Raw genomic sequence first — 14,871 nt, 5'->3', positions numbered from 1 at the left:
GAGAAAGAACTTTAATTTCTCAACAAAAATAAGTTACAAACATACACGATGGCTAGTAAACCATTTGAAACACGTAGAAAAGAATAACAAATTATTCAAGACCCATGGAAATAAGACAATGCATAAAGAGATGTCGACTTGTTGGAAAAACTCTGTTGAGTTGTCAAGTGTGATGATTGCTGAAGCCTGAAGGGATCTGACCACTATGACTACATGAGTGTACGAGGGGAAGCGCCCCTAGAAAAACAATTAGAATCATGGGCTTGGAACTTGCTAAATTAAGACTCTTAATTTACTTTTTCTTCAACTTTAGATTCCAAGGAAAAGAGAAAGATCACATGAGGGGAATAAAATAAATTAATTGACAATTGCTTTGTTTGTTAATCAGGGTTGATCGATGATATCCTCTTCACCGGGTCACGGGTTGACCCGGGTTTCAAAACATTGTCTATAATTGTAAACTCTTGTTGTATTGTCAACAAAACCATATAAATTAGATTGATCATATAAACCCTATAAATTCCAATGTTCTTTCTTTTCTCCTACCTTAAATATGTGATTGCTGTGTGTTGATCATTACCATTTCTCTAACAAACTCATCTATGTTGCAAAAAAAAAAAAAAAAAAAAAAAAACTCTATGTATATAGACTTACCTTGTTTTAAAGTAACAAACAGCTGGGTATATAGAAAATGATGAATCAATAAAAAATCTTGAGGATGCTTTTGGGAGTTGGGACTCAACAGCACCAATTGTAATGACATTCATTCGTTATTAATCAAGACAAAACATGTGTATCTTAAGAACCATGAAAATACAACAAGAACAAATTCAGGGAAAATGCATTCAATGTCCCAACATGAATTACCAAGCTTTAATTATGCAATAGGGTCTCTTTCTTTGTTTTCTTGTAGCAGCTGTTCTCTCACCCTCTTGATCTCTGCCTCCTTCTCCATTCTTTCTTGCTGCAATTGTTACAAACAATCCATATTCAGTGCTAAATTCCTATCAAATTTAGACTTGTGCTATTGGTTATAAAACTGGATGTACGTTTGAACTTCATTAACCTACTGTCACTGAGAATGCAGTTCGAGTTTAGGAAGTCAAAACAGAGGGTAAATTGGAACCAAAAATTGAAACGATGTGAACAGTTCAGATTTAAGTAAATTTAGCCTAATACCAATTCTTATTCAACATCAAATCAACATTCCATTTCTTATAAAAAGTTTAACACTCCATTAATCATGCATCTACCTCAAAGCAGTAATTGTTTTCCTAATCGCTGCATTCAATTTCGACAGATAAAACGAACCCTAATTCAGAATATTCAGGTATATCAAGAGTAAAACGACAAAGTACGAGCACAATCGAAGCATATCGCTACAGATCTAGATATACATATGGAGAGAAGAAGAAAGATTCAGACCTTCTCGTCCTGGTGAAGAGCGATCCAAACATGAACTTTATCCATTGATTGCCAGAACACAAAAGCGCCCAATGACATCCCGAAAAAAGTCGTCATGTTCACCATCTTTGTCTCCCCCTGTGTTGCTAAAGCTTCTTCGCCGCCGTCAAGTTCGAGCGTCCGCTAATCGGAGCTGTAAATTAATTATCCCTCGCAGTTGTGAATCGATTGCAGCTCCGCCGTGATTTGACAATGAAATCCGAAACGTGAATATGACGCCGTTAACGATGGGGGAAAAGGAAAATTGGTTTATTTTATGTTTGGTTCATAAGGCGGAGGGAGTGGTGCCACCGAAACCGCACTCCCTCCCTCGCCACATAAGCGCCATGTAAGCGCTACATCACATTTTACCACTTAAGTGTGGTTTCTTGCCACACCAAGGGTGTGGTGCCACACTTTGCATTTCTTTTATTTTTTTGTTTTTTTTTTAAAGTATTTTAATTTAATAAAACTTCTTTTTTTTTTAACTAATTTAATTTAATATACCTTCTATTTTAATAAAAAAAAAAAACATAATTCTTCATTACTTGAAAATAAAAAAAACAGTACATTGCGTTACTAAAAAAAAACCACACACATGGCATTTAAATAACCCTATAAACTTAAAAAACATAAATAAAATAACTAAAGGAAACTACATAAAGTTGTTCTCCGAGAACTCGTCTTCGGGGTCATCCGGTGGATCCAATTTAAGGTTAATGTTTTGAACCCCGTAAATGTGTTCCACCAAGTCATTGCGAAGATTATGAAATGTTTCATTGCAACGTATCTCTGCTCTTCTGTTTATATACTCTTCGCCACCAATTTCTATTGGCTGTGTCTCTGGTATTATTTCTTCCTCGTCAAACACACATATCGCTCTTCCTTCGTCTTCAATAATCATGTTATGCAATATAATACACGTATACATGATTTCTTGAAGTTTTTCCTCGCCCAAATAAGCTGCTGGTTTTTTCAGTATGAACCATCGTTTCTTCAGAGCTCCAAAAGCACGCTCAACATCCTTCCTAGCTCTTTCTTGAGCTCTCTTGAATTTCTTTCGTCTAGAACCATGTGGAGCTGAAAACGACTTAACAAACACAGCATACTCAGGATAGATTCCATCGACCAGATAATAACCATACTTATATGGCGTTCCATGCACTTGAAAAGAAGAATCTGGTGCGGATCCATCGTATATGTTGTTAAATATTGGTGAACGGTTAAGAACGTTGATGTCGTTAATCGAACCAGGAGAACCAAAAAAAGCATGCCAAATCCACATATCTTGTGATGCAACTGCTTCAAGTACCACCGTTGGGTGACCATGATCACCTCGTGTAAATTGCCCATGATATGCTGTAGGGCAATTTTCCCATGCCCAATGGAGACAATCTAAGCTTCCTAGCATTCCAGGAAACCCATGCACACTAGCATGATGAGCTTGCAATTGCAAGATGTCATTACGTGTAGGCTTACGTAAATATTTTGGACCATAAAACTGAATGACAGTTTTGCAGAAAAAATGGAGACTGTCTCGTGCTATCCTAGCAGACATCCTAAAACTTTCGTCTAACGCATCAGGCGGAATGCCATATGCTAACTGACGAAGTGCGGCCGTGCATTTTTGTAACGGAGTGAAACCGGGTGTACCTCTAGCATCGTAGCGTTGTTGGGAAAAACTGCACTCCCTCGTTACATCTTCAACTATACGTTCGAATAAACCTTTGAGCATTCTGAAGCGCCTACGAAAATAATACCCTTGGTAAGTGGCATTCTCTGCAAAATAGTCTTGCACCAAACGTTGGTTGGCTTCTTCACGATTTCTGTAAATGTATCTTCGTGTTCTCTGTTGAGAACTTGCAGCTGCGTTGTTACATACAACGTTGTATGTTTGTTCCGCCATTTGAACACACGCAATAGCGGTATCAAAAATAGTTTGAAATTCTTCAGAAGATGAAGAAGATGACATTTTTTGGAGAGTGGTGATTTAAAAAAAAAAAAAAATTTGAGAGAGAGAAGATTGTATTGTGAAAAAAATTGAGTTTGATATGTGTATATATATATATAGGAAGGAAAGAAAAAAAAAACAAAAAAAAAAAAGAAAAAAAAAAAAAAAAAAAAAAAAAAAGGGGGAAATTGCGTTCAACGGTCAAGAATATGACCAACCAATCAAATACCGCGGTCTTCAAGGGCCGCACTGCGGTCTCAATGGCAGGAAACCGCACCCTGGGGGCGGTGTTCCCTGCTGATGTGGCACCAAGGTGCGGTCTCCTACCGCACCACTCCGAGAAGTCTAATTCTTTTTCAGCGGTTCTTAGCAGAAATTGCATATATATATATATATATATATATATATATATATATATATATATATATATATATATATATATATATATATATATATATATATATAGGGAAAAATGAATATACCCTTAAGGGTATATAAGGCTAGGTACCCAAACGCATCATAATACATCATTTTGTTTGATATATTCATTATAATGTTCTTAAACTTCAACCCTTAACTTGATTTACTTTCAAAATTTTCAAAATTTCACTATTATCTTTCTCTTATATCACCTTTATTTGTCGAATATCTACTAGGCTATATATATTATAGTTGAAAATGTAAATTATGTAAATGTGTAATTTATAAAAATAATGAAAGTAAATCAAGTTAGAAGTTAAATTATAAGAACATTGGATAATTAGAATGTATTATATAATACAAAATGACGTAGTATAGTGAGTATGGGTACCTAAGCTTATATACTCTTAAGGGTATATTCACTTTTCCCATATATATATATATATATATATATATATATATATATATATATATATATATATATATATATATATATATATATATATAGGGAAGAGTTATATGGAAACTGAATGATTAGGGCAACACATATTTGAACCAATGAAAACATGACAACACATAATCAAGTTAGAAGTTAAATTATAAGAACATTGGATAATTAGAATGTATTATATAATACAAAATGACGTAGTATAGTGAGTATGGGTACCTAAGCTTATATACCCTTAAGGGTATATTCACTTTTCCCATATATATATATATATATATATATATATATATATATATATATATATATATATATATATATATATAGAGAGAGAGAGAGAGAGAGAGAGAGAGAGGGAAGAGTTATATGGAAAATGAATGATTAGGGCAACACATATTTGAACCAATGAAAACATGACAACACATCACTTCCACAATAACTTCCACAATACATTACTTGTGAAGAAAGAAATGGACACGTGTCATTTGATTATTGGTTCCGGTAGATGTTGCCCTAGTTATTTGTTTTCCATAGAACTCATTCCTATATATATATATATATATATATATATATATATATATATATATATATATATATATAGGCTTAGGTTATTTTGTTTTTACTAACTATTGTGTGCCAAAATACATAAATCTGGACCAACGGATGAAATTCATCAATGAACATGATTTGAGAGTGTATGATATTACAATGGGATATCATGTACCATCTAATCACACACATTTTAGCAAAATGGTATTTTGGACAATTAACTACAATTATAAAAGGAAATTTTCGGATATTTATGGATAATTAATTCTCCCAATTTTAAAAATTTGATTTTTTTTTAATTAATTCAATTTTAATTCTAACATAATTTGTAAAAACAACCAATTTATTCTGTCAGAATATTTTTTTTATTTAGAATGATGCTCTTTCATAATTTTATTCTATTAGAATATTATTGAATAATAACAAAGTTTTGGAATCCGAGGTTGGAAAATAACTACATTCTAACATATTCTATCATAATAACATAATGTCAATCATAAACTACTAAATACATTCCGAAAAGAATACACAAAATAAATTCTTGAACTAATAATATACCTAATAAATAATTGTGATTCTTTGAATAATAACAACATTCTGAAAGAATAACAAGTGTGATTCTTAAAAAATAACAATATTCTTAAACACTGAGCGTGGTCATTCTTTTATTCATTCTTCAAACCTTTCTCATCAGTTCTTCAAGCTATTTCTATCACAAATTATGTTAGAATGCAACAGTAAAATTCTATTAGAATACATTATCAACATATAAATATTAAAATTTTATTAAAATAAAACAGTAAAATTCTAGCAGAATTTATTATCAACATATAAATAATTAACCAAAACCATAATCGGAAGACATGAATAAAAAAAATTAACAGATTTTTATCCTCTCAATTTATTAACAATCAAATGAATAAAAAAAATAACAGATTTGATACTTCCATGGTCCTACAAAACAATTTATAATACAATTGAAACAAAGTTGATTCACGAGTTTTGTTAAGCACCTTACTTACAACAAAAACCTTTATGAAGAACTCATTTATATTTGCCAAAAAAATAGTTGAACTTATATAAAAAGATTGGATAGAAAATCCAGAAACCTGATTTAAGCATTTTATCGAGCAGTTGGTATGCAGCATGAAACTTTCTTTCAATTCTCAATAATGACAGCTTATCCCTTTGCCAATATTGAAACCTGTGAAAAACATGAAAAACAAAAATCTTGTCTCTTAGGATTTTTAACAAACAGTTGGTAGGCACTAAACAAAAATCTTGTCTCTTAGTTTTTTTATAATGATGGATGTTATGAATTGCCCCATAATCAAAATTCAACAAATCAGTAGATCCTAAAAGGATTAAAGAGTGACAATTCTGCAATATATAAAACTATGGTAAAGTAAACAGATACATGGGTATATCCAGGTTTTTTGTGGCCTCTGGGTCAATTGGACATCAATAACGAATATGTCACAGGGGGAAGAGAGTTGTGGTCGTCGTCACTGGGAACTAAATTGTCAACGTTGCCGGTGAGGAGCTACTCGTCATCGGTGTTGTGGATGTCGACGTTACCTGATGGTGGTCCAACAAGAGAGTTGTGGTGACGAGATGATGATTTGGTTTAGGTATCGGTAATGGAGAGGAGGGAAGGAAGACGAAATTGTGTGCTGCTAAAAGTAGTATGGCTATGGAAGATAATGGGTTAGAATGTTAAAGAAGAAGGTGGAGGAACACTTTGATGGTTCGATTTCTCCAGCGAGACAACAGAGAAGGAAGAAAATTGAAGACGGCAATTGTAGGGTTTTTTACAGGTTTTGACTTTGACATCTCATATTTAAAGGGATAATAAACATATTAATTATCTACCATAATTAAATACGTAAATATTACTATAATATCCTTAAATGATTTATTTAATGATTTATTATTTCCTGAATTCTTATTGATGCACACACGCACACAATAGTTATCAAAAACATTTGAACTTATCTCTCTCTCTCTCTCTCTCTATATATATATATATATATATATATATATATATATATATATATATATATATATATATATATATATATATATATATATATACTGGCTTAATAATCGATTTATTTTTTATATATATTTTTTATTCCATTAAGTCTCAAACATCGGTAATCGTATTCAGTTTAACCTTTTGACCCGATCAACAGGTCATTCAAGTTTAAAAAATTACATTTTTGGCCTAGATTTCAAAATTTATTACAAATTTGGTCCAAATTTTATACTTTTGACCCAGATTTTAATTTTTTTTACAAATTTGGTCCAAAGTTTACCCTTTTTGCCCAAATTTTAGAATTTTATTATGAATTCATCATAACTTTAGTTTTTTTTACAACTTTTTTTTTCTCAAAAATTTGTTTTTAATATGTTTTTTCTTTTTAAACTCATTTATACAAAAAAAACATATTTTCAAATAAAAATCTTATTTTTTCTATATAAAAACTTTTTTTAAAAAGTTTTTTGTATATAAAATATCTAGTTATAAAAATAGGTTTGGATTATTTGTGTGATATCTCTTAAAAAATCAATTAAGAAATTAAAAGTAACCATAAATTATAAAAACAGGTTCGGATTATTTTTTCTTTAATCACATTTATATGAAAGTTTAAACTAGTTACATTATATATGAAAGTTTAAAAAATATATATATAATATAATAATACTATATTTTATTCGTAAGAACTTTTTTAGAAAAAATTTAAAATCATGACTTTGATATATTTTTTATAAGTTTTTAATAAATATATTATCTAAATAAAACATATCCATTCATGGCACGTGTCCGATCTAGGTTGTGATTTTTTATTGTCAATCAACCTCTTCTTACTTGGATTATTTATAATCTTGTATTTCCTATATTTTTTAATGTCTGTTATATGGAATACCGGTTGCAATTTATTATCAATAAACATGTTTTTAGGGGAGTGAGAAATGACCAAAAATACAATAGCAACATAAATATATAAAATATTATAACTATTAATAACACAATAGAATACTTTAACTAAATTTCTGAAGAATTTACACATGAGTTTGGTTTAAAAAAATTACGCAAACACCTGATACATGCTTGAGTTGAGCTTCACAAGGAAAATATTATAACCTACTCAAAAACATGATGTCGAAATTTTTTAATAAAATGGTTTTTTTTCTATGAACTACAGTTAAGAACTGACATTATTTGTCCTATAAATGTGATTAAAGAAAAAATAAATAATATTAAAATGAGTGTAACTAGTTTTTGACAAACTATAGTTTGATAGTATAATTTAGGGTTACTTTTAATTTCTTAATTGATTTTTTAAGAGAAATCACACAAATAATCCAAACCTATTTTATAAGTAGATATTTCATATACAAAAACTTTTTAAAAACAATTTTTATATAGAAAAAATAAGATTTTTATGTGAAAATATGTTTTTTTGTATAAATATGAGTTTATAAAGAAAAAACATATTAGAAACAAAATTTTGAGAAAAAAGGTTGTAAAAAAAAAAAAACTAAAGTTGGGTGAATTCATAATAAAATTCTAAAATTTGGGCAAAAAGGGTAAATTTTGGACCAGTTTTGTATAAAAGGATTAAAATTTGGGCCAAAAGTGTAAATTTTGGACCAAATTTATAACAAATTTTGAAATATGGGCCAAAAATATAATTTTTGAAATTTTGATGACCTGTAGACCGGGTCAAAGGGTTAAATTGAATACGATTACCGGTATTTGAGACTTAATTGAATAAAAAATATATATAAGGACTAAATCAATTATGAGGCCAATATGTAGGGACTTTATTGCAATTTTCCCTTCTCATTATGCTAAAATATATTTTCAATATAGGTCCACTGGTTTGAAGTTTGAACTTTCTACAAGTACAAGGTTCCATATCATAACAAATTACAACACCCATGGATACCCGGTACAAGGTTCCATATCATAACAAATTACAACACCCATGGATACCCATATATGCATGTGTGTGTGGTTGGTTGGTATACATACATACATATATACATATTTTTTTAGAACGGCAAAGTTAGATTATGTTAGTGGTTCGAGTCGTGCAGTGACATCCAAGCGGGCAATATGTCTTTCCCGAACCTTCACCCATGGGGAGTTACTGATGGGTTTTGAGCACTACAACATTCATATGGTGTACATGTAACCCTAATGTTTTAGATCTAGTTTTTTCTCAAGTTATACATGCAAATAATCATCCAAAGCATAAACCCTAATACTAGCATACCGATTTCGAAATTCATATGTAAAATAGGGTTTGGAACCTTACCTCACTTGTATGTAGCAATAACAAGAACTCCTTGACCTTTGAAAGCTTAGTGTCCCAAGTGTTGCACCTCTAATGGAGTCACAAACACTCAATGCAAAGGAAGAGTTGGAAAGGGAGGGATTTCAGCTAGGGTTTCTCTAAAACTCAAAGGGGGGCCGAAAATCCTTATGTTAGGAGGGTTTATATAGTTAAGGTTATTAGGGTTTTCAGGTGGAAACCCTAATTCTCTTGCTTAGGCCTTAAGCAATCCATGAACCCCCATATGACAGGGCCTTGGATGAAAACTCTATGGGCTTTCCATAGATTTTCGTCCACCCCATATCAATAAGGTCCATTAGCCCAAACTATAATTATTACTAATTTAAATAATCAGTCCCTCCATTACTAATCAGTTCCTTTAATCCCAAAATGAATACTAGATTAATTTCTGATTAATTACTAATTAATAATATGATTTCCAAATAATATATTAGTCTTGTAATATATTAATACAATCATTCTGAGTAACAATTTATTATTCATATAATAAATCCTACACTCTCTCTCTCCACTTGTCATCCTATCAAGTTGCATGAGTAAAGGCAACTCAAAAGGACCATGCTCATAATCAAATCAAGTACATACCAAAAATAGTTATGGGCTTAGACACCTAATCCAACAGTCTCCCACTTGGATAAGTCTAATAATTATTATTGCAAGTACGACTTCAGAATCTGATCAGCAATCGTAGCTTTCAAAAGTCGTTGTCGAACTTTGATCTTATCAGTAACGCTTCCTTTAGATAAGGGATCAAATATTCCTCCATTCTAGATATCATATGGACATGAGACATGGATTATAATCATTCTCTATGTCCAAGGTTTGTTTCCCGATTTCCAATTTATGACGACCAACTAATTGAACAAATCAAATCAGTCCAGGCTTGGTCAAGCGCTTAGCGTGTCATCACTAAATAATCGAGGGGCCCACAGATATCGCTTTGATCCCTCTTAGGGTAAAAGGAACGGATAAACTTCGACTCATATGCTTGTACTATTTACTCATCAAATCACAGACAACAATACAGTTTATAACATCAAGTTACTGATGAGTTTACGTATTATCAATACGCAGCCGACTTGTAAACAACAACTCATATGTCTCCATTTCTAGAATATAAGATATTATCGTCTCACAATCACTCGTGATAAAATCCATGAAGTGATTCAAGTGAGTGTGGGTTTAATCCAATACTCAAATCTTATTTCAGAAGTACTCATGAATACTCCAAAAACTTGTGCTATGTCTAAACACCTAGACAATCTACAGTCGGATTCATGACAGTCTTGCCTAAATACCTACTTACAAAATATGATCGGCCGTGGAGGGTTTGAATAATCTTATTATTCAGGAAGTCTAAACATGCGAAGTGAAACACAAGAATAATCGAATCCAATATGGTCTCAAAACCTTTTGAATATAATTAAAACACCCTTTATTTAATCACCATATTGGTTACACATTATTCATTGTATAATGTTTCGATTAATCAACTTAATACTTGAATTAAAACAATAGTTATCCCATGCTCCAAGCATGCACACTATGTTTACCTATGGTCCTTACTTTGTGAAATAGATCAATTGAACACATTTCCAATGATACTCATTTCACAATTCCAAATCCTTATAAGTGTAACAATATCAAATTCTTCCACTATTAGAATATGTTAGATTCTAAGCTATCATGCAATGTGTAACGCCCGTGTTTCTGGGCTAAGCACTAAATACGGTGAAATAGTATAGGTCAGTTAGTGTAATGTGTTTTGAAGTAATGAGAATGAATTATGTGAATTTATGTGCCTTATATTTAATTATGATAATATAATAAATTAAGGATAAAAATAAGCGTCGAACGTAAAATGTTAGATAAAGTTGATATCTATGAAGAAAGTTGTAGTGGCCGAAACAAGGATTCCGGAGATATAAAGAATACCGAAATCCGAGTTATAACGAAGAAGTTATGACCTGTCGAAGTTTCGCGACAGAACTGGCACGACGTTGTGTGACGTAAAAAGTAAATTTACGATAAAGTGCTTTTTAGCCTTAGTGATCTAAATGAAAGTCGTAGTATATGTTAAACCGAGAGTGTGCATAAAAAATGTCCAAATCTGACTTAGTATGCTGCCCAGAATTCAAATTATAGACCGATAGATTTTTAGCCGACACAATCTAAACAAGAATCAAAGATCTTGTTGCTAGTAGTTTAACGGTAAAATATAGAGGAAAATGGACGTCGCATGAAAAAGTTATGAATTTTTAATGGACTTTTCATGTCCCGTCCTGTTAAAAATATAACTTTAAAAATAATTCAAAATTAGCCAAAGGACTCCAAACTAAAGTTGTAGAGCATAATCTCACCTACACGTGGATATAAAGAACGTCGAAAACGGAGTCCGTATGTGAAAGTTACAAAATTTTAAAGTTCAAGGCCCAAATTTCGAGGCTGGTACGAAGGTATACGCCCAACGTAATCGTGTATGTGATCCGAAGTTGGTCACCCCTACTCCTTCGCATGATGGATGCGTTTTGGTAGCTATGACGCGTCCGAAGCTCGGATCCCGATCAGGCGCCACGTCTCGTATGCCCAACGTACCAAAGTTACGCCCAACGTAGCGCTGGTGAAGTAGTACGCTCCACGTACCATGATATTACGCCTAGCGTAATGCGAGGCATCAACCTCCCATAAATAGGATGTGAGGCTGCCCGAGTTATGTTTATAATTTTCACACTTTTACACCTTCTACTTTCCTTTTAGCCTATCCTAACCCCCCCTCCCCCCACAAAGCCTAGGGTACCATCCTAGCACCCGAAGAATGCCCGGAGCTTTGAAGTCTCCGATAAAAAGAGTTTTTCGAGTCGAAACTCTGCCTGCGCAGAGCCTGATTGTTGAGAAAACATCTCGGTTTCATAGAAAAATATTGTTTTAAGGGACAAAGTGTTGTCCAATTATAGTCAAATAAAGTGAGTGTATAGTCACTTTCATCCTACACATAAATATAATGTATTTTATATAAAATACGTGTTGTGTGTGTGTGTGTATATATATATATATATATATATATATATATATATATATATATATATATATATATATTGTTTTTTATTTGAGATGGATGTTGAATGAATATTTTATACATGTTTAGAATGATTTAAACTGTATATGTACTTTCATCTACAAATATATTGGGTATAACATGGGTAGATGAAATAGCTGATATGTGATGAAATAAAATGATGAGAGACCTCGAAGTTGTTGATGTTCCAGTCATCTAGCGGAGTATAGATGACAACCACAGGCTTTTCTAGGCAGTTCAGTGGAACGTTAGCAGGCTCGTAACTTGTAGGTGTTTTTGAACTATGTGTTCATCATATATTTTTGAACTAGGTGTTCATTAGGTATTTTTGAGTTGAGTGTTCACTAGGTGTTCATTAGGTATTTTTGAACGTAGTGGTCACCAGGTATTTTGATTTAAGTGTTCACCAGTTGTAATCTAAATATCCTGACAGCTACGCCTAATGGATCATTTTTGCAGCTATGCCTAATAGATATAACATAATCCTGGAAGTTGCGCCTAAAGGATAATATCAAGGTTCTAAATGGCGTGAGACGTGGCGTAGCGGCAAGGTCAAGCCTCAAGCTTAACGAGCCCTGGCGAGCCATGGCGTTTTTCAAGGCGTGATGTAAGGCGGCGATTTTGTATTAATTTAAAATTATGTTACCACATAAATATAAATTTATATTAAATATAACTACTTTTTATAAGTGTTAGATCAATAACTAGTAACAAAAATTTAACGAAAACCACAATACATGTATCTCCGATTAGAACAGACATAACAAAGAGCAAAAAACCGTGTCTCAAACGAAAAAACACGCGCCATAACACGCCATAACGCGCCATGGCACGCCATATCACGCCTTGCCACGCGTTACGCCTAACAGCAACGTTATGAGGTTTTTCGTAACGGCGGAGCCACGCATCACGCCATGGCGCGCCTTTTAGAACACTGGATAATATCGACAGTTATGCCTAATAGAGAACGTCATAATCCCGACAGTTGCGCCTAGATGATAATATTGGCAGCCGTGCCTAATAGAGAACGTTGGCAGCTGTGCTATTGGCAACGATGGACTTTGTGCCTATACCTTAGGGCAATCCTTTGGAATGAATGAGCGAATGATAGAGGATTCTTAGGGTGGAACCTTAAGAAACTACAGAAGTATCCCTTAAAAAGTGTTGTTAGCCCGATGATGATGCTTAAGTTAGGTCCCTTTTATTAGATGTTTATAGACATAAAGTGAGGATAACGGGAATGGGTAATCATGGTTATTGTTGATTGATGAAATTAATAAATTTATTGTTGGTTGATGAAAATTAATAAATTTATTTATTGTGGGTTAAAAACCCTATATGCACACCAGGCTCCCAAGTCTGACCCACTCAGCTTTTATACACAGGTAGTGGAACAAGAGCGTAGTTGGATGATGACGAGGGATTTTGGATTATAGGCCAGTAGATGTAAATAACTGTTGTAAGGTCTATATCGTACTGTTTAGGCTGTTGGTCTGTATCGGAACATGACATCCCGAAATTTTGTAATATAATGAAAATACATTTCTTTAAGAAATGCTTTGATAAATTTTTATTATATTTTGTTTTGAGGATAAATTCTGCAACACCTTTTGAAAGATCACTCTGATTTTATTTTAAAAAGCATAAATGAAATCGATCTTTTCTGGCCGTGAAAATGGGGATGTCATAGTTGGTATCAGAGCATTAGTTTAAGCGAATTAGGAATTTTTAGGATTTCTAGACTTAAACTTAGAATGCTAAGTGATGATCGTGAGATGAGTTTCTACCATATTTTAGACACGAGCACTAGTATATTTTAGGAAAGATTCCTAAAATGTTTTTATGTGCTAAATGCTATATGTTTGCCAGATATGATATTATTTGTACGGATCTATGGTCTGTTGCCGACAGGATCTGGAAACCTTATATGTTCAGGATTCTAAGCGTATGACTACGATATTAGAAATAGCATATAACGTTTCGGAGTGATAAGGAGAATTTAAATATCTATCATGAATAAAGATATAAATTGGACTAATTTGGTGTATAGATCATAATGGAAAGAACCCAAAGTGGAGCTGGAAATGCGAATAAGAATCAGCAACCTCAACCCCAAGTGATTGAGCAGGTGCCAATAGTAGAAGTTGCACCAGAACCAATCACAATGGCTGAAGTACAATCCATGATTTAGGCTATGATGGCTGAACAAAAGGGAAGAAATGAGACAATTATTGATGAACAGCAGGAATGAACCTTCAATGCCTATTGAACAACCGGAATTAAATGACAGTCTGTCAGAGGAAGGAAATTACAGTAGATCTGTTGGTCAAACTGAACCGCTTGTGGTTAAGAGGAATAACCAAGATGATGGAGTAGAGAGAAATGGATGCAAGTACAAAGATTTTATGACTTGCAAACCGTCAACTTTCACTGGAAAGGAAGATCCCGTCAGAGTAATGGATTGGATCACAGAGATGGAATTAGCCTTCATGACATGTGGTTGCCAAGGCAAGTTACAAACCATATTTGTAGTGCGTCAGTTCTGAGATGGCGTTGTTCGCTGGTGGAACACTCTAGGGAAGACCCTAATCCCTAATGAGCCACTGCAACTGACTTGGGC

The 14,871-nt window shown here is 32.9% G+C and overlaps 1 protein-coding gene across 1 annotated transcript; it reads right to left on the bottom strand.

Annotated features, from left to right (window-relative positions):
* Positions 1 to 683: 683 nt before the first annotated feature.
* On the bottom strand, positions 684 to 1,738 carry LOC145092025 (uncharacterized). The gene is made up of 2 exons (XM_079029899.1): positions 1,426 to 1,738; positions 684 to 964 (listed from the first exon to the last, which is right to left on the bottom strand). The coding sequence occupies exons 1-2, from the start codon at positions 1,528 to 1,530 to the stop codon at positions 878 to 880; spliced, it is 192 nt and encodes a 63-aa protein (XP_078886025.1). The 5' UTR covers positions 1,531 to 1,738; the 3' UTR covers positions 684 to 877.
* Between the last annotated feature and the right edge of the window lie 13,133 nt (positions 1,739 to 14,871).

Source organism: Lactuca serriola, chromosome 3 (genome assembly GCF_051521515.1).
Source record: "Lactuca serriola cultivar US96UC23 chromosome 3, Lser_US96UC23_V15, whole genome shotgun sequence".
Taxonomy (NCBI): Eukaryota; Viridiplantae; Streptophyta; class Magnoliopsida; order Asterales; family Asteraceae; genus Lactuca; species Lactuca serriola.
This window is presented reverse-complemented; position numbering and strand designations above follow the sequence as displayed.

Bases quoted from the DNA above. Each gene is read 5' to 3' on its own strand.
- LOC145092025 (XM_079029899.1), bottom strand. From the start codon at position 1,530: ATGGTGAACATGACGACTTTTTTCGGGATGTCATTGGGCGCTTTTGTG. The intron at 965-1,425 runs GTCTGAATCTTT...TAACAATTGCAG, and splicing joins CTCTTCACCAGGACGAGAAG to CAAGAAAGAATGGAGAAGGA.